We start from the raw sequence: 21,472 nt of genomic DNA, 5'->3' as shown, positions 1-21,472 counted from the left end.
TTGGAGGGTTGTAGGGCTGGAGGAGGACAAAGGGAGGAGTGAAGCCACGGAGTGATTTGAATGCAAGGATGAGACTAGTATAATCAAGGCACTGGTGGAACAGGAGCCAATGTAAGTCAGCGAGCACAAGGGTGACGGGTGAATGGGACTTGGTGCGATTTAGGATACAGAGTTTAGGATGAGATGAAGTTTAAGGAGGGGCGAAGATGGGAGCCAGCTCGGTGAACACTGTAATACTCAAGTCTGAAGGTATCAAAAGCATGGATCTAAAGAGCTCCATGATCGACATAAAAAAAAAAGGAAAAAGTTTTAGTTGGAATACAGTAGCCTAACGCTATAATCTAAATTCCTGCTTGGGGGACTTTCAATATTATAGACATGTCTTCTATTTTAGGGGTATGCGTGAGGAAGTCATTCAATCAGGAATTATTCCAGGGTGGCACAGTGGCGCAGTGGTTAGAACCACAGCCTCACAGCTCCAGCGACCCGGTTTCAGTTCTGGGTACTGCCTGTGCAGAGTTTGCAAGTTCTCCCTGTGTCTGCGTGGGTTTCCGCCAGGTGCTCCGGTTTCCTCCCACCTCCAAAGACTTGCAAGTTGATAGGTAAACTGACCATTGTAAATTGCCCGTAGTGTAGGTAGGTGGTAGGAGAATGGTGGGGATGTGGTAGAGAATATGGGTTAATGTAGGATTAGTATAAGAACAAGAACAAAGAACAGTACAGCCCAGGAACAGGCCATTCGGCCCTCCAAGCCTGCGCCGATCTTGACGCCTGCCGAAACTAAAACCTTCTGCACTGGGTGCAGAATGGGTGGTTGTTGGTCGGCACAGACTCGGTGGGCCGAAGGGCCTGTTTCAGTGCTGTATCAAAAGAAAAAAAAAACTGCAGTTGGCTTTTATTTAACTGGTTGAGAATGTATTTACCTGACAATTGCACAAAAAAACAGTTCAACATTTGAAAGCACACTACTACAATAACATACCTTGCATTCGCAGTCCTTGGATTTCTCCATATTTCTAAAAGCAATCCGGTGGGCATCCTCCAAAGATGACAGTCTGCATTTATGCTCATCTTCCATCTCTTGCATTTGCTGTGTAAGCCGTTGTCTCTCACGATTGAACTGGCACTGTAGTTTCTGCAAGGAATCTTGAGACTGGGATAGCTGCATTTCCAGGCTTTGCTTCAGTAAGGAGATCTACAGCAGACAGAATTTAACAGTGAAACAGAAATTAAAAATAGCAATGTTTGTAAATCAAATAGAAAGACAGTAATTAAATTAGGTTGAGCTTGATTTGGTAAGTTAAACAAATTCATAGATTTAACCTCAAGCTGTGGAGTGGTGATTCTCCTTACAGATTAAAAGCGATGACAAATGACTGATGGATATTAGAACAATAACCTTCATTGCACTACACAGATGGATCTGTATGCAAACATTCTCTGGAGTTCAGCAATTTGAGCAAAGATATTCTTGAACTTGAATGCTCACACACTTCATTTTTTAGTTCAGGAGCTGTAGAAAATAATTGTGCAAATGTAGAGTGTAGTTTTGAGCATATAAGGGTTAATTTTCCAACCTCACACTTGGTTCTGCCCACCCAAAATGTAATATATTTTTCTGACCATAGTGCACTAACAATTCTTGCTCTTGGCAAGCAAGACTCCTGGACAGAAGCAAAACATTAGAAAATTATTCCATGTAGTTGACTTGGTGTGACATAGTAGGAGTACCAACAAATAGTGCTGAAGATATAATTTTAAATATCTGTGCTGCACTTATGAAAAATTCTGGATTGTCCTCATACTAAGCTTCATTTTTATTAGTTTTTTCCCCCCCTTATCCTACGTGTTAAAGAATGAACTTGCATATACATGGTGTATTTCACATCCTCAGGATGTCCACAGACATGGGACAGTGAATCCGAAAAGAACTGCACTATATTTTAAAAATCACTCTTCAACATTACTGTTGTAAATGAATTGTCTTAGAAATACAGAAATGCTGTACCTTAGTAAATTGTATTCATGATTACAAATCCTATTAGATTGTACTTAAGAACATGTGTTAGTTAAAAAAAAAACTAACATGCATATATTCTATTCTAAAGAGCCTATCAAGATAAAATTAACAACCATTCAAATTACAGCCAACGCGAGTGATAGTTTGCTTTCTATCAAATGACTTTCTTCTCATGCACAATACAAAGTCTACTTGCAGAATATTTCATGCAGATATGTGAGCATATTAAAATACCTTTTTTTGAACTTCAGAAGTTAAATATGGAGTAAAGCTTATAAGCCACATTGCTTGATGCACAAGAGGATAGTGAAATTCCATCATTCAATATTCAATTTTGATTATAAAATGTCAACTTTATACTGCTTTTGCATTTACAGGTAAAAGAAAAAAAATCACTGTACAAGTTGTACAGACCAGTTTTGCGCTTGGTTTTGTTGGCATCTTTTAACTCTGCATTCCAATTACATTAGCGTTCAATCTAGGCTCTAAATAAAATCTGCTGACTGGGCCACAATTATTCCTATTAGAGAGGAAACTTACAAACCACTGTTCTTAATTCCTCTTTAACCAGAATTTCTAAAGAAAATACATCAATCTCAACCACAGTAAACTAGTTAATTGCCATCTAATCCCGTATGTTCGGAAAAGTGGTAACTCGATACTGAGAAATGGCAGCTCAGAAACATATTTTATGAAGTACAGCAGCACTGCTAAGTCAAGAAATGAATGGGAAAGGTAGCTTATGTGCAGCACGCCTCATTTATGTTACCAGGACAAAACATATAATTTTTTGGAAGAAGTGAGAAGCAGAAACAGTTCTGTGCAAACTGTCTGTTCCCAAGCAATTTTTGGTCATAAAACATAATAAGACTGATAAATATCCTCCTTTGCAACATTTAAAATTATATGATCATTTAAATGAAATTTATGTACCTTTTAAAACAAGAATGTTATTTCTTCATATGCTGGGCACTGCTTTTAAGATTAAATTTCACAATTTTGGATCTAGTTATCTCTTGGTTAAATCTTTCTGTAAGTTAATGCAGGTCATGTTATGAGAAATGAGAGCAATTCAAACAATGCAAACATGCAACAATCACACATATATTCATATATATGTGTGTATATATATATATAAAAAATATATATTTACAGGCAAATGAATACTGCATTATTTTAAAGCTAGTTTTAAAATTTCACATATTTTAAAACAAATGCACTATTTTTCCAAGGTATAGTAGTATGTGGTCAGAGAAATTATGCTTTAAAATGAATAGATCGAGTAATGCAAGCATGCCACGCCTACAAATCAGTTATCAGGCAGAATAAAAATCGCATCTCACTTACATTACTGATAGATTTTTGTAAAGCTTCACCTAGAAAGTGCCGCTACGAAAAAGATCACAGGAATCAAAAAAAAAATCAGAATCTAATTGTGAAACCAAGAAACAAACTTTGGAGTAAGAATGGAAAGAAAATACAAATGTTTACTGTGAACAGTGTGATAATTTTGTCACACAGTTCAAAAAATATAGTTAAAGTAATGACATCTTGAATATTTGCACAATTGGACTGAATTTTAAAAGAACTGGATCAACAACTGGTTATTAAAGTACTTTGTATATACAAGATGCAAGCAGCATATAATTCAAAAGTCACATCAAAACACAGCTTTTGAAATTAAAAAAGACTGCTAAAAAGCATAGAAGACTTCTGTCATATTAGGTTCTCTCAGAGTTTTGATACTACAAAATCTGTTAAAGTGTGCACTATGAAAATACTCAGAAAATGTGTTTATTATTAAGAATAACAAAAGAAATGCAGCAAAAAATTTCTTCTTCCTCCTTTCAACAATTATTTTGCTTTGGAAAGGCTTTGGGGAAGTGCAGTGATCAAAGCAAGAACAATGGGCTGAATTTTACGAGTGCACCGCAGTTCATGGCGGCACACTCGTCCCTGAGCCCCCGCGATATTACGCACGGGGGCTCATTTAAATAGAGGGGGCGGAGCAGCTACCCCCGATGATGTAGAGGGGGTGGCCGCCGCATCCCCATCAATAGCGTCCGGCACCACCGTGCAGGTGCCGGTGCTATTTTTAAAGGGCTTTAAGCCCTTCAGTAAAATGTTCATATTTAAAGTTGTAGCATTATAACATTTTATTAAATAAAAAATTTTGGGATGGAGGCCCTTCCCCAACCACCCCCCCACAATGGTCATATCAATACCCGCACTTTAACCCCAAACTTCTAACATTTGGCCGATAACCCCTTCCCACCATTCCCACATCCAATAAAAATTGATTTCCCTGCTCCTCCATCCTTCCTGACCTGAAAAGTTTATTCCTCCCCCCTCCCCAGCAGGATCTCATCCCGGAAATCCATGCGGAGTTCCGAAGGAGAGCGAGCTGCGTTCGGAGTCGGTAAAATCGGCATGGAACCTCCGCTGCCTACAGTTAAGTTTATTTGCATTTCATTTAGGTTCATTTCAATATGCAGATGAAGGGCCCACTGCCGGTAATATGCAGCGGGCCCTTCTTGACGTCGTGGGTGGTGGCGCGCCTCTCCCCGCAAAATTTTACTGGCCCCCGCACTGTGGCCCCTCGATGCCACAGTGCGGGGGCCAGTAAATTTTAGCCCATTATTTATGAAGCAAAATAAGACAGATGCTGGAAACCTGAAACAAAAACAGAAAATTCTGGAAATACTCAGCAGGTCTGGCGGCAATTTTAGAGACAGAAACAGAGTTCTCCTCTACAACGTAGATTAGGTTACGGCTTTGCACAACACCTCCGCTCAGTCTGCAAGCATGACTCCGTGCTTCCGGTTGTTTGCCATTTAATTCACCATTCTGCTCTCAGGCCCAGATTTCTGTACTCGGCCTGCTGCAGTGTTCCCTCATTCCGGCACCATTCAGGTCAATCTCCTCTATACCCTCTCAAGCACCCTTACATCCTTCCTTGATGTGGTGACCAGAACTGGACACAATATTCTAGCTGTGGCCTGACCAGAGCTTTCTAAAGGTTCAGCATAACTATACCACTTTTGCACTCAATACCTCTATTTATGAAGCTCAGGATCCCATATGCTTTGCTAATTACTCTCTCAATATGTCCTGCCACCTTCGAAAATTGATGCACATGAACTCCAACGTCCCTCTGTTCCTGCACACTCTTTAGAACTGTGTCATTAAGTCTATATTGCCTCTCCCTATACCTTCTGGCAAAATGCATCACTTCACATATCTCTGCAGTAATTCCAACTGCCACCTGTCTGCTTATTCTGCTATCCTATCTATGCCGTGTTGTAGTCTACTGGTATCATCCTCACTCTTTGCCACATCTCCAAGTTTGTTAAAAATGGCAAATTTTAAAATTTTATTCTGTATTCCAATATCCAAGTCATTTTTTTTTATTAATTCATGGGCTGTGGGCATCGCTGGCTAGGACAGCATTTATTGCCAATCTCTAATTGCCCTTGAGGAGGTGGTGGTGAGCTGCCTTCTTGAACCGCTACAGTCCATGTGGGGTAGGTACACCAATAGTGCTGTTAGGAAGGGAGTTCCAGGATTTTGATTCAGCGACAGTGAAGGAATGGCAATGTAGTTCCAAGTCAGGATGGTGTGTGGCTTGGAGGGGAACTTGCAGGTGGTGGTGTTCCCATGCATTTGCTGCCCTTGTCCTTCTAGGTGGTAGAGGTCAAGGGTTTAGAAGATGCTGCAGTGCATCTTGTAGATGGTACACACTACTGCCACTGTGAATCAGCGGTGGAGAGAGTGAATGTTTGTGGATGGGGTGCCAATCAAGCAGGCTGCTTTGTCCTGGATGGTGCCAAGCTTCCTGAGCATGTTGGAGCTGCACGCATCAAGGCAAGTGAAGAGTATTCCAACACACTCTTGATTTGTGCCTTGTAGATCGTGGACAGGCTTTGGGGAGTCAGGAGGTGAGTTACTCACCAGAGGATTCGTAGTCTGCTCTTGTAGCCACTGTATTTGTATGGCTACTCGAGTTCAGTTTCTGGTCAATGGTAACCCCCAGGATGTTGATAGTGGGGGATTCAGCGATGGTAATGCAACTGAATGTCAAGGGGAGATGGTTAGATTGTCTCTTGTTTGAGATGGCCATTGCCTGGCATTTCTGTGACGCGAATGTTACTTGCCACTTATCAGCCCAAGTTTGGACAGGTCTCGCTGCATTTCTACATGGATTGCTTCTGTATCTGAGGAGTCGCGAATGGTGCTGAACTTTGTGCAATCATCAGCGAACGTCCCCACTTCTGACCTCATGATGGATGGAAGGTCATTGATGAAGCAGCTGAAGATGGTTGGGCCTAGGACACTACTCTGAGGAACTCCTGCAGTGATGTCCTGGAGCTCAGACGATTGACCTCCAACAACTACAACCATCTTCCTTTGCACTAGGTATGACTCCAACCAGCAGAGTTTTCCCCGATTCCCATCGACTCCAGTTTTGCTAGGGCTCCTTGATGCCAGACACGGTCAAATTCTGCCTTGATGTCAAGGGCAGTCACTCTCACTTCACCTCTGGAATTTAACTCTTTTTTCCATGCTTGAACCAATGAGGTCAGCAGCAGAGTGGCCCTGGCGGAACCCAAACTGAGCATCACTAAGCAGGTTTGTGCTAAGCTAGTGCCGCTAGATAGCACTGTTGACGACACCTTCCATCACATTACTGATGGTTGAGAGTAGACAGAGGGGGCGGTAATTGCCGGGCTGGATTTGTCCTGCTTTCTGTGCATAGGACATACCTGAGCAATTTTCTGCATTGCCGGGCAGGTGCCAGTATTGTAGCTGGACTGGAACAGCTTGGCTCGGGACGCGGCAAGTTCTGGAGCACAGAAAAAGTATCAAAGAAAAAAGCAGTGGTCCTAGCACCGACCATCGGGGAACATCACTATCTACCAACCTCCAGTCTGAAAAACAACTGTTCACCACAACTTGTTGTTTTCTGGCCATAAGCCAATTTTTTAAAATCCAAGTTGACACTGTGAGGCAAACCCCCCACCTGCCAAGATTGAGGCACACATTATTTCGCCACATGAACATTAAAACTTAAAATTGCAAGCCCCTGACTGGAAAGACATTTGCATGGCAACAGGCAGTGTTAGAATAAGGGACAAAGGACCATGTCCTGACACATTCAACCAACAATGGACTTTTGATTACCAGACATTGAAGCATTCCAGGTTAACTACTAAGATAGCTGAATACACAGAAGTGGTCAGACCAGTTTTGGTCACATGACCGACTGACTGTGGGAATTTTTGAATTTGAACTTCCAACAGAGGATTTGAACTCAAAGCTCCTGGCTCCTGGTTTGAGAAGACCTCTCTACTGTCTGCTCTCATCTCATTTCTCATCAGCGTTGGAATCCATTGAAAACACATGAACCTCAAAGAGAGAAAAGTCTCCTACGTGATCAAGGTTTAAGAAGAACACTGAGCCCCGACAAACAACAATACTACCTACAACCAAGTGAGCTTGAAGCACAGTAAACAACATATTGCCTCAAACCCCTCTCTACTATATTTCCCTCTTCTCTTTTCTGTCCCTATCTGAGTGTGTATATCGCGTGTGCATGCTAATGTGGGCGTGTCGTATAGCCGTAGGCGTTAAACGTATTAGAGTTTAAGTTTAAATAAATTTCACTTTTCTCCTTTAAACCTGAGAAAACCTGATGTGTTTGTTTCTTTGTCTTATAATTGGAAAGCTGTGAACAAAGATTACAAAAACCCAGTGTGTTTAAAATTAAACCCTTTATAATAAGACCAGGTAAAGGCAGCAAAAGACCCCTGGACACCTTTCTCACCTGGTCGAAACAACATTGACCCTCCTATTCCGTGAGCAAGGTCAGGAAGACGTGCTGAAAAATGAGTCCAGGGGCCTGTAACTGAAGCCAGCTTCAGGCAAAGGGAATGAAGGACATGAATAGGAGGTATTGGTTCTGAGCAGCAGCTGAGAGACAGATCAAGATCATGCCAATAAGTGCTTGCATCTGATTCAGATTAAGAGTAAGCAAAGAGAGTTGAGTAATAGCAGTCACCATTAAGATGCTCCAACACAGTTGGATAATGGACTTAAACAATTATTTTTATTTCATATAGGTTAATGAACATCACCTGATGAGAAAAGTTGGCTGGGGTAAATCCATCCAAAAAGTCAGAACTGGTAAAACCAACGCCCTCAAAGATTGCGCAGGTATTCTTAAACTTTTTTTTATTCTTTCATAGGATATGGGTGTCACTGGCAGCAAGACCTGGACAGCATTCAGGCTTAGACAGATAATTGGCATACTACATTCACGCCATACAAGTGCCAGGCAATGACCATCTCCCCTTGACATTCAATGGGTATTACCATCACTGAATCCCCGATTATCAACATCTTAGGGGCTACCATTGACCAGAAACTGAACTGAGGTAGCCACATAAATAGCTACAAGAGCAGGTCAGAGGCTCGGAATCTTGTGGCGAGTAACTGACCTCCTGACTCCCCGATGCCTGTCCACCATCTACAAGGCACAAGTCAGGAGTGTGATGGAACACTCTCCACTTGCCTGGATGAGTGCAGCTCCAACAACACTGCTTGATTGGCTTCTCAACCACAACCATAAACATTTACTCCCTCCAACAATGGCGCACAATGGCAGCACTGTGTACCATCTACAAGATGCACTGCAGCAACACAACAAGGCTCCTTAGATAGCACCTTCCAAACCCGCAACCTCTACCACCTAGAAGGACAAGGGCAGCAGATGCATGGAAACACCACCGCATGCAAGTTCCCCTCCAAGCCACACACCATCCTGACTCCGTTCCTTCACTGGGTCAAAATTCTGGAACTTCCTTCCAAACAGCTCTGTGGGTGTACCTACCCCACAAGGACTGCAGCGGTAGAAGGCGGCGACTCACCACCACCTTCTCGAGGGCAATTAGGGATGGGCAATAAATGCTGTCCTAGCCAGCGACGCACACATCCCATGAACAAATTTTTAAAAATAACTAAGACTTAAATATAAACACAAACATATGAAAACATTAGACCAAGTAGACATGTGATTTCCATGGTCAGTGACAGAGATGCACTTACAACCAAGAGGCAAATAATTTTTTCTTAGTCAGGCCCCTACAACTGCCTCTTTTATGATGTGTTGCAGAGGATTGATGGTGACTCCTCAACTGACTAAGCAAATTTAATAACCAGTGGATATTCAGTATTGTTGTACAAAGGTGAAATAAATTAAGGTTTATAAAAGCAAAGAGTCAGGTTCTACCTGGCAGTAATGAGAGGGTCAATGGGGAGTGTCTAAGCAAGGAGGCAAGGGAGCCACTGCCATCTCGCACTGTGTGGTATTATTATTTTATGGGGTATATAAATAGCCATGGATCTGCTGGAGTTCTGAAACCCTGGCACTGAAAATCAGGTTCTGAGATACACACATCATTAATGTACTTCTTTCGATATTTTTATTTATATGCAGTACAGCAGTGCATTAATCCCTGGCTTGTTTCCTTGATTTTCAACAATATCCAAACACATTGGATCTGGCAGGAGGAAAAGAACAGGTCTACACATGGCTTAGCCCTGCAGCACAACACAAAAATTTATGAAGATGCAGTAAGCAGTAGTCATTACGAATATTTTTGTGGAATACGTTATTGGGAAAGATTCATGAAAGGAACTTAAGCAACAAGAAGAATTTAGTCGTTGGGCAGGGTTGTTCGGCCAAAGCGGTTTTACTGGGCTTAACATTTCTCATATCCTGTATATATTCTATACATCAAAATATTTTCACGCGTACTGCTTTAGATAGTGAACCAACCCTTGAATTAAAACAAAATTAGTTTTTAAAAGTGATAATGCCCTAGAATTTTAAATAATTTGCATTATTAATTCTGAAATAAAGCTTAACAAAAACAAACAAAGCAGCTCAGCACACTGTGCACCATCTATAAGACCCCAATATTAACTGGGACAATGTTGGTGCAAAAGGCTGAAAGGGGGCGGAATTCTTAAAGTGCATACAGGTGAGCTTTTTGAGTCAGCACGCAGAAAGTCCTACAAGAAAAGGGGCAGTAATCCCAGGGAATGAAGCCGTACAAGCGGTAGAAATGTCAGTGGGGAACATTTCGGGGATAGTGACCATAATTCTGTAAGATTTAAGGTAGTTATGCAAAAGGACAAAGATGGACTGGAAATAAAGGTACTGAATTGGGGAAGGCCAATTTCAATATGATAAAACAGGATCTGGCCAAAGCGGACTGGGAACTGCTACTTGTAGGAAAATCAGACCAGTGGGAGTCATTCAAAAAGGAAGTAGTGAGAGTTCAGGGCCAACAAGTTCCCATAAAGGTGAAGGGTAGGACCAACAAGTCCTGGGAACCCTGGATGTCAAGGGATATAGAGGATTGATTAAGGGAAAAAAAGGAGGCTGATGGCAGATTCAGGGGGCTGAAAACAGCGGAGGCCCTAGAGAAGTATGGAAAATGTAGGTGGGTACATAAAAAAGTAATTAGGAGAGCGAAGAGGGAGCATGAAAAAACATTGGCGGGCAAGATAAAGGAAAATCCCAAGGCGTTTTTATAAGTATATTAAGGGCAAGAGGATAACCAGGGAAAGAGTAGGACCCATTAAGGACCAAAGTGGCAATCTGTGTGTGGAGCCAGAGGACGTAGGTGAGCTTTTAAACAATTACTTTACACCTGTATTCACGATGGAGAAGGACAATGTAGGTGTAGAGATCAAGGAGGGGGATTGTGATATACTTGAACAAATTAGCAATGAAAGGGAGGAGGTATTAGCGGTTTTAGCAGGCTTAAAAGTGGATAAATCCCCAGGCCCAAATGAGATGTATCCCAGGCTGTTATGTGAGGCAAGGGAAGAAATAGCAGGGGCTCTGACACAAATTTTCAAATCCTCTCTGGCCACAGGAGAGGTGCCAGAGGACTAGAGGACAGTGAATGTGGTATCATTATTCAAGAAGGGTAGCAGGGATAAACTAGGTAATTACAGGCCGGTAAGTCTAACATCAGTGGTAGGGAAACTATTGGAAAAAATTCTGAGGGACAGGATTAATCTCTACTTGGAGAGGCAGGGATTAATCAAGAATAGTCAGCATGGCTTTGTCAGGGGGAGATAATGTCTAACAAACTTGATTGAATTTTTCGAGGCGGTGACTAGATGTGTAGATGAGGGTAACGCAGTTGATGTAGTCCACATGGACTTCAGTATGGCTTTTGATAAGGTCCCACATGGGAGATTGGTCAAGAAGGTAAGAGCCCATGGGATCCAGGGCAATTTGGCAAATTGGATCCAAAATTGGCTTAGTGGCAGGAGGCAGAGGGTAATGGTCGAGGGTTGTTTTTGCGATTGGAAGCCTGTGACCAGTGGTGCACCACAGGGATCGGTGCTGGGACCCTTGCTGTTTGTATGTACATTAATGATTTAGACGTGAATATAGGAGGTATGATCAGTAAGTTCACAGATGACACGAAAATTGGTGGTGTCGTAAATAGTGAGGAGGAAAGCCTCAGATTACAAAACGATATAGATGGGCTGGTATGATGGGCAGAGCAGTGGCAAATGGAATTTAATCCTGAGAAGTGTGAGGTGATGCATTTTGGGAGGACTAACAAGGCAAGGGAATATACAATGGGTGGTTGGACCCTAGGAAGTACAGAGGGTCAGTACCTTCACCATACAGACTGCAGTGGTTCACCACCACCTTCCAGGCCTCGATAGCGGTGCCCACATTCCATGAAGGAGTAATAAAAAAAAGGAACTCCACCAACACTCATTGGCAAGAAGGTCATACACAGAATGGTTACTCACTACCAGAAAGCTCCCACCATTGCTGTTGGTGGAATTATAACCTAGCATAAGTTACTGCCTTCAGGAGAGAAGAGGTAACTGACAAAATATTAGGGAAAAATATAAACATGTGTGATGAAATTAGTTACAACCTTCCAGTAAAGCTATGACAATTTTTTTTACATTCGTTATATTTCTATTACGCTACTTAAAGCGATCGTACCGATGCATTTGTGCAACAATAAAAAAGAGCAAGCTTCAGTTGTAAAGAAATGCAATTTCTTTTTGGCTTATATTCATCAGTGCTATTTTACGATCAGATGAAGGAAAGTTTTGCAAAGTATAAATTGCTTTTAGATATTAGTGTTGTATAACTAAGAAGACTCAGTTACCTGATTCAGAAGGTCTTCCACCTTTTTCTGCCAACCTTCTTTCTCTGCACTGTTTTCCTGGTCCTTCAGATGTGATAGTTGAGTCAGAGCAGATCGTTTCTCATCTTCATGCTGTCTTTCTAACTTCTCACACAGTTTCTCTTGTTGTTCCCTAAGATAAATATTTTACTTCAGTAATATAAAATACAAAAATGTTGACAAGGTTTGGGTTGTATATGTAAGCATAAAAAGCACTTAGGCAGTGAGTTTCCTCAATTCATCGGGTTTAGGTAATTAAATAAAGGAACAGTTAATGTTGAAAAAAAATTCTAGTTTACATTAAGAATAATCCTAACTCTCCGATACTGAAATTTTTCCCTTTTGCACACCTGTTACAAAAATGCAACTTGGTGGCTTGTCAAAGGTTTGTGAAAAGCCAATTTAAGATCCTTTGAGTGAAATTTCAAAGCTTTGTGAATATTCCCAAATGATGCATTGATATAAACAGTTTAAACCCTGAATTACAACTGCAAAAGGAGTCCACACAGTTTGGAACAGAAGCAGAACAGACACATAAGTAGAGGTTTTTTGTATGTTCAATGGCACATAGAGGATTGATTCAGTGTTACAGAGGTCAATGATTAGAAGAGAAACAGCAGCAAGAAGAAAAACCTACACATAACTTTGCATGGAAAAGCAGTTGCCATAGCAGAAGCAGATGGAATTTTTTCCAACAACTAACTTTCGTAGGGTATAACGTATCAAAATTCCCCAAACAGAACTGTCAGAATTAACAATGTGTTACGCTCACGTAAATTGCAGCGATTGAAAATACAGAACTCAACCTGAAGACATATAAAAAATATTTTTCTTTGAAAAGAAAAGTGGACAATGTGCTTCAAAATGGCCACTGAAGGTCAAAAGAACTGGTCTTGTCCATTCAAACTGTCTTCTGTCTGGCAAGGACAAAAGGATACATTCCAAAGCTAAGAGGTGTCAATTACACCCATCCTGAAGCCGTCAAGATACATTTTTGAATTTAATGGGTTCTTCTGAAGCAAAGAAGGTATGAAGTAACCACACCATGGGCTAATGTTGGTCACCACATGAAGATCTGTCTCTCCCAAGAGAAGCAAGATGTGAGAGATTTCTAGCTTAAAAGGTAGCTATCTGGAAGGATGGAGGGAGGGAGGGAGGTGGAGGGGGGAAGAGAGAAAGAGGGAGAGAGCTATCCAGGAAAAAGCATCACCGTAGCTTGTCCAGTTGAGAGTGGGAGAAATCTAGCAAACCAAAAAGGAAGGAGCCCTATTGTGAATTTCACGATTCAACCTCTGCAGCAGAGAACTGGAAGTGATCCCTTGTCTTCATACTGAACTTTCAACCAACAGGAAAGTTTACAAACACCCCAAGCCTGCAACTAAGTAGAAAATGATCTCCGAGAAAATTCAACAGGTTTACTGTGAACCCCAAAACCCTACCTCACTTCAAACTACTTACCCTTTTTCCTCTCTTGCTGGGCTGGATTTTATGACAGGCAGATGGGAGCTGGCTACCGATGTAAAAGTCAGTGGTGAACCTGCTTCCACCTAGCCTGGGGATCCGTCCTGCATTTTAAAGGTCCCTAGGCTTTAATTGTCCCGTGGCGGGACTTCCACCCGCTTGAGGGAGGAAGTCGCACCTCATTGAGCTGCCGGCCAATTATCGGGCTGGCAGTTCTTAGGCCCAGCAGTACCACGGGGAGCGGTGGCCACTGCTGGGACCGCAGCCCAGCCAAGGACATCGAGCCAGGAGTGCAGGTAAGTTTGGGTTGCCTTGCCAGGGGTAATCGGTTGGGCCCCAGCGAGGCAAAGGTGGTCGTTTGGTGGGTGGGAGGGGAGCGTCTTGGGTCCTGGGGGTGGTTGGGGAAGCGGGGGCAGCCCTCAATTGGACACCTGTTTGTCAGGGCCCATCCCCAAAACACTGAGAGGCCGCCAGCTTTCCTGGCTCCAGGATGCCCGCTTGCCATGGGCGAAATCCCCGTGGTGGCGGGTGAAGGCCCTTAAGTGGCCGTTAATTGGCAATTGACAAGGGTTTGATTGGCCTGAGGTAGGCGGCCCGTTTTCCGCACCCCCCCACGTAAAGTGCAGCGGAGGCGGAAGCGGGTTGGGAAGGACTCCCTGAGCATCCCGCTCCTTTTTACGCCACTTCCCCGCCACCATCTGGCTCGCTGGGGTTGCCTAAAATTCTAGCCTCTGTCCCGTGTGTGTGTGCGGAAGTGAGTAAATGTGTGAGTGGGTACAAGTGAATGTGTGAGTGGGCGCAGTTGTGACAATTTTGGGATAAGGCATATTGTTCAAGAAATAATTAATCTTCTATTTCAAACTTATAAGGAAACCGGTCACTGTCTGTTTATTAGGCAAATAACACACAAAGGGATTAAAACCCTAATAACAAAAACACTTCCACACCTCATACCACGTGGCCGTAACAACTGTGTGTTGCATACTGAACCGTGTCACTAGCCTTACCATAGTATTGTTTGTGGACTAACATTAAAAGCCAATAACAGCAAAGCCAATTTAAGAGGACAGACTGATAGATAAGGCTCTAATGAGCTCTGCACATGGTCCTTATAACATTCTACAGTACTATCTTATATCTACTATTTGATGCACCTTTGGTGTTTATCCCCATTATTTTTCAACTATATACCTTGTCTCAACAAACAACTCTGTGGTTCATAGCCTATCCAGCAAAAGTTCTGCAAACCAATTGCCTTTGACCTCCAGTGACTCCCTATCCCATAGAAGCATCAAATTCAATATCCTCATCTTCAAGTTCATCCACGCTTTCCTCCAAACCACCACTACACTCAAATTCTAGCCCTAGGTTACAGCTTACATCTTCTGCTCTTCTGGCATGACAGCTAATGAGTATTTCCTCCTCTCTTTCCGACTCCTCCAAAATCTTCTAACTTCCTGCTTGGTATCCACCACTTCCCTGTTTAATGTTAAAATATTCTAACAGGGTTGTCTACATTCCTGATAAGCACACTAAAAGGACAAACTTGAAGGCATATATGAAGAGCTCTGTTTTTATTTATGTAATGGCACATGTTAATAAACATTATCAATGTCACTTGTTGCTTTGCTCTATGTATATAGTGAATTGAGACCATGGTCTACATGGCTTGTTACTCTATCTGCAAATTTTCCTTGCAACTGCTTTTGTTTCCACCTTCATGTGCTGGTGACGGAGGACTTCACACTGGTGCCAAGGATATTGTGCACAGTACTCACTAAGGAAGACCAAATACTCACATGCCGATACATATTAATACCTCAAATGCACCAAACCACTTGTTTTGCAATGCACACATAACCTAGCAGAAAACCTCCTGAAGTCTAATCTGGTCAAGCACAAAGCTCTAAACTACAAGAAGATCTCTAAAGCCCCACTTAGTTGACTCCATGCTAACTTAAAACTCACTGAAGCTATCCATTATTGCATCATGGCGTGTGAAGTTCAATGCTTCCATATCAGTAAAGAATTTAATTAAAGATGATCCAAATCAATTTTCTCTTGGCACCACTTGTTGTCCCCACTGCAACTGCAAAATGGTCAATGGCAGAAGATACTCCTTCACAACAATAACTATATTGGTGTTGGCAGAAATCTGGATGCAGCAAAGTAGGCAGACCATTGTTCAGTGTGTGGCAAACAGATTACAGTGACTATGTCTATCAAGAGACACAGTGGACATGATCTTCACGGCAAGACAACTCAAAGAAAAATGTACGGAGCAGCAGCAACCTTTATACATGGCCTTCTTTGACCTCACATAGACCTTCCACTCCATCAACCGGGAGGGATTATGGATCATCCTGCTCAAATTTGGCCACCCGAGGAAATTCGTCACCATCCTCCGCCTGCTGCATGACGAAATGCAAGCTGTAATCTTTGCCAAAGGATCTGCCACTCACCCAATCAGAGTGCAAACTGGGGTCAAGCAAGGCTGTGTCATTGCACCAACGCACTTTTCCAACTTCCTCGCTGCAACCCTCCACCTCATCTCCTTTAAGGTCCCTGCTGGAGTAGATCTACTCTTCAGGATGAACTGAAAACTATTCAACCTACGTCACCTCCAGTCCAGAACCAAGGTCACTCCAACCTCTGTCATCGAGCTGCAGAATGCTGACGATGCTTGCTACGCACACACTCAGAGGTCGAGCTTCAAACCCTCGTCAATGCATTCACAGAAGCATATGAAAGAATGGGCCTTAAGCTAAACATCCAGCAGACAGATGTCCTCTACCAGTCTGCTCCCGCAGTGCAACACTGCCACCTGGCTATCAAGATCCACGGCGAACCACTGGACAATGCTGATTACTTCCCATACCTTGAGCCTCCTCTCAGCAAGGGCAGACATCAACTATGAAACACAGCATCATTTCCAGTGTGCCAGCGCAGCTTTCAGTCATCCAAGAAAAAGACTGTTTGATGACAAAGAACTCAAACCTGGCACCAAGCTCATGATCTACAGGGCCGCAGTTACCTGCCCTCTACAGTTTACCTGCCCTCCTGTACGCGGCGGAAACGTGGACACTGTACAGCAGACATCACAAAGTCCTGGAGAGATATTACCAGCAGTGCCTCCGCAAGATCCTGCAAATTCAATGGCAGGACAGATGCTCCAATATCAGTGTCCTCTCCCAAGCCAACATCCCCAGCATCGAGACACTGGTTATGGCTAGTCAGTTGCACTGAGTTGGCCACATCGCCTGCATGCCTGATGCAAGACTCCCAAAACAAGCTTTCTACTCTGAGCTCCATCACGGCAAGAGATTACCAGGAGGGCAGAGGAAATGCTACAAGGATGTCCTTAAAGCCTCCCTGAAAAAAATGGATATCTCCACTGATTCATGGGAATCTCTTGCCCAAGACCGTCCAAATGGAGAAGAAAACGCTGCCAGCCAGTTTGAACAACGTCAACATGCCCAGGCAGTGACCAAGTGCAAACAGCAGAAGGAGCGTTCGGAATTTCGAGCATTCCATTCACTCGCCTTACCACCTGTGGCAGAGTGTGCGGATCCTGAATTGGACTATTCAGTCATCTAAGGACCTACAACCCTGAAGTGGAAGAAAGTCATGAGTTCTGCTCATCTATGCCTGGTAGCTCATCCTGTGATTCCACTTGAAACTTACTGAATATGTTGTTCAGCATGTAATCCCTCCTGCTTGATAGAGTCTTTGTGAGGTCAAAGAAGGCCATGTATAAAGATTGGTGCGGCTCCCGACATTTTTCTTCGAGTTGTCTTGCTGTGAAGATCATGTCCACTGTGCCTCTTGATAGACATACTTCAGTCACTGTAATCTGTTTGCCACACACTGAATAATGGTCGGTCTGCTTTGCTGCATCAAGATTTCTTTCAACACCAATATGGTTATTGTTGTGACCTGAGGGACTGCCTAAGACAGTGACTAAAGTATGTGTTCATGCTCATACACCATCAGCATAAGAAAGCTGACCCCATGAGGTCTGAATCCTAAAGCAACACATCAAACGTAATCATAGAGGCATCTGTCTACTACCAGGATGTCCCTTCTTTGGCCAACAGCACTGCCTTTTGCTCATCCATGCCTGGAGCTCATCCTGTGATTTCACTCGAATCTCATTGAATATGTTGTTCATCGTGTGCACCTCTGGCTGTCATTTGCTTCAAGATGTGATGTTGATGAACTGTTTTTGATGCGAGTTTGGGTTCTGAGAAAGCACCTTTCTGATCTGTGGCTCAGCCTTCCTCAAGTCCAAAGGCAGTCGTGTCAGAAGAGAAGATGCAAGATTATAGCTACAATTAAAAAATATTGTGGCATTACTGCATGTTGTTTTGTGCAGTGATACTCAATGATCATTTATTCCCAGTTCATCATAATTCTTTACCCTGCAGCATTGAGAACATCAACATCAATAATGGCATTGTTAATCAAGGAGAGTATTACAGCGACAGAAAGGACGTTTGAGGACTCGTCTACGGAGGTAGTATGGGCCAAGGTTAGAAACAGGAGAGGTGAGGTCACCCTGTTGGGAGTCTTTTATAGATCTCCAAATAGTTCCAGAGATGTAGAGGAAAGGATAGCGAAGATGATTCTCGACAGGGGCGACAGTAACAGGGTAGTTGTTATGGGGGACTTTAACTTTCCAAATATCGACTAGAAATACTATTGTTCGAGTACTTTAGATGGGTCAGTTTTTGTCCAGTGTGTGCAGGAGGGTTTTCTGACAGGCCAACCAGGGGTGATGCCACATTGGATTTGGTACTGGGTAATGAACCCGGCCAGGTGTTAGATTTAGATGTAGGTGAGCACTTTGGTGATAGTGATCACAATTCGGTTAGGTTTACCTTAGTGATGGACAGGGACAGGTATATACCGCAGGGCAAAAATTATAGCTGGGGGAAAGGAAATTATGATGCGATTAGGCAAGATTTAGGATGCATAGGATGGGGAAGGAAACTGCAGGGGATGGGCACAATCGAAATGTGGAGCTTATTCAAGGAGCAGCTACTGCGTGTCCTTGATAAGTATGTACCTGTCAGGCAGGGAGGAAGTTGTCGAGCGAGGGAGCCGTGGTTTACTAAAGAAGTTGAAGCGCTTGTCAAGAGGAAGAAGAAGGCTTATGTTAGGATGAGACGTGAAGGCTCAGTTAGGGCGCTTGAGAGTTACAAGCTAGCCAGGAAGGATCTAAAGGGAGAGCTAAGAAGAGCAAGGAGAGGACACGAGAAGTCATTGGCGGATAGGATCAGGGAAAACCCTAAGGCTTTCTATAGGTATATCAGGAATAAAAGAATGACTAGAGTTAGATTAGGGCCAATCAAGGATAGTAGTGGGAAGTTGTGTGTGGAATCAGAGGAGATAGGGGAAGTGTTAAATGAATATTTTGCGTCAGTATTTACAGTAGAGAAAGAAAATGTTGTCGAGGAGAATACTGAGATTCAGGCTACTAGGCTAGATGGGATTGAGGTTCACAAGGAGGAGGTGTTATCAATTTTGGAAAGTGTGAAAATAGATAAGTCCCCTGGGCCAGATGGGATTTATCCTAGGATTCTCTGGGAAGCCAGGGAGGAGATTGCAGAGCCTTTGTCCTTGATCTTTATGTCGTCATTGTCGACAGGAATAGTGCCGGAAGACTGGAGGATAGCAAATGTTGTCCCCTTGTTCAAGAAGGGGAGTAGAGACAGCCCTGGTAATTATAGACCTGTGAGCCTTACTTCGGTTGTGGGTAAAATGTTGGAAAAGGTTATAAGAGACAGGATTTATAATCATCTTGAAAAGAATAAGTTCATTAGAGATAGTCAGCACGGTTTTGTGAAGGGTAGGTCGTGCCTCACAAACCTTATTGAGTTTTTTGAGAAGGTGACCAAACAGGTGGATGAGGGTAAAGCAGTGGATGTGGTGTATATGGATTTCAGTAAGGCGTTTGATAAGGTTCCCCATGGTAGGCTATTGCAGAAAATACGGAAGTATGGGGTTGAAGGTGATTTAGAGCTTTGGATCAGAAATTGGCTCGCTGAAAGAAGACAGAGGGTGGTGGTTGATGGCAAATGTTCATCCTGGAGTTTAGTTACTAGTGGTGTACCACAAGGATCTGTTTTGGGGCCACTGCTGTTTGTCATTTTTATAAATGACCTGGAAGAGGGTGTAGAAGGGTGGGTTAGTAAATTTGCGGATGACACGAAGGTCGGTGGAGTTGTGGATAGTGCCGAAGGATGTTGTAGGGTACAGAGGGACATAGATAGGCTGCAGAGCTGGGCTGAGAGATGGCAAATGGAGTTTAATGCGGAAAAGTGCGAGGTGATTCACTTTGGAAGGAGTAACAGGAATGCAGAGTACTGGGCTAATGGGAAGATTCTTGGTAGTGTAGATGAACAGAGAGATCTTGGTGTCCAGGTGCATAAATCCCTGAAGGTTGCTACCCAGGTTAATAGGGCTGTTAAGAAGGCATATGGTGTGTTAGCTTTTATTAGTAGGGGGATCGAGTTTCGGAGCCACGAGGTCATGCTGCAGCTGTACAAAACTCTGGTGAGACCGCACCTGGAGTATTGTGTGCAGTTCTGGTCACCGCATTATAGGAAGGATGTGGAAGCTATGGAAAGGGTGCAGAGGAGATTTACTAGGATGTTGCCTGGTATGGAGGGAAGGTCTTACGAGGAAAGGCTGAGGGACTTGAGGTTGTTTTCGTTAGAGAGAAGGAGGAGGAGAGGTGAGGAGGACAGTGGCGCAGTGGTTAGCACCGCAGCCTCACAGCTCCAGGGACCCGGGTTCGATTCCGGGTACTGCCTGTGTGGAGTTTGCAAGTTCTCCCTGTGTCTGCATGGGTTTTCTCCGGGTGCTCCGGTTTCCTCCCACAAGCCAAAAGACTTGCAGGTTGATAGGTAAATTGGCCATTATAAATTGTCACTAGTATAGGTAGGTGGTAGGGAAATATAGGGACAGGTGGGGATGTTTGGTAGGAATATGGGATTAGTGGAGGATTAGTATAAATGGGTGGTTGATGGTCGGCACAGACTCGGTGGGCCGAAGGGCCTGTTTCAGTGCTGTATCTCTCTAATCTCTAATTAATAGAGACATATAAGATAATCAGAGGGTTAGATAGGGTGGATAGTGAGAGTCTTTTTCCTCGGATGGTGATGGCAAACACGAGGGGACATAGCTTTAAGTTGAGGGGTGATAGATATAGGACAGAGGTCAGAGGTAGTTTCTTTACTCAGAGAGTAGTAGGGGCGTGGAACGCCCTGCCTGCAACAGTAGTAGACTCGCCAACTTTAAGGGCATTTAAGTGGTCATTGGATAGACATATGGATGAAAATGGAATAGTGTAGGTCAGATGGTTTCACAGGTCGGCGCAACATCGAGGGCCGAAGGGCCTGTACTGCGCTGTAATGTTCTAATGTTCTAATTCTAATTCTAACAACAGTACTGCATGAGTTATGGGCATCAAACCTCAGGAAAGATATATCGGCCTTGGAAAGGGAACAGTGCACAGTCACCAGAATGATACCAAGGTAAAATGGTTAAATTATGAGGACGAGTTGCATAAACTTGGCCAGTATTCTCCGGAGTTTAGAAGGTTGAGGGGTGATCCAATTGAGTTGTTTAAAATGAGAAACGGATTTGATAGAGGAGTACATAAGAACATATTGCCTCTAATGGGGATATCCAGAACAAGAAGGCATGATTTTAAAATTAGAGCTAGGCTATTTAGGAATGAGATCAAGAG

At 43.2% G+C, this 21,472-nt stretch overlaps 1 protein-coding gene across 3 annotated transcripts in view; it reads right to left on the bottom strand.

The window, feature by feature from the left end:
- fam184ab (family with sequence similarity 184 member Ab) overlaps positions 1-21,472 on the bottom strand; it is a 228,215-nt gene that overhangs the window by 78,854 nt on the left and 127,889 nt on the right. For all 3 annotated transcript variants that reach the window (XM_068025446.1, XM_068025447.1, XM_068025448.1), the window contains exons 9-10: positions 12,238-12,388; positions 983-1,195 (exon numbers count right to left, since the gene is read on the bottom strand). In XM_068025446.1, the coding sequence (XP_067881547.1) occupies positions 983-1,195; positions 12,238-12,388 (364 nt within the window). The remainder of the gene's footprint in view (positions 1-982; positions 1,196-12,237; positions 12,389-21,472) is intronic.

The sequence above is a fragment of the Heterodontus francisci genome, chromosome 3, assembly GCF_036365525.1.
Source record: "Heterodontus francisci isolate sHetFra1 chromosome 3, sHetFra1.hap1, whole genome shotgun sequence".
Taxonomy (NCBI): Eukaryota; Metazoa; Chordata; class Chondrichthyes; order Heterodontiformes; family Heterodontidae; genus Heterodontus; species Heterodontus francisci.
This window is presented reverse-complemented; position numbering and strand designations above follow the sequence as displayed.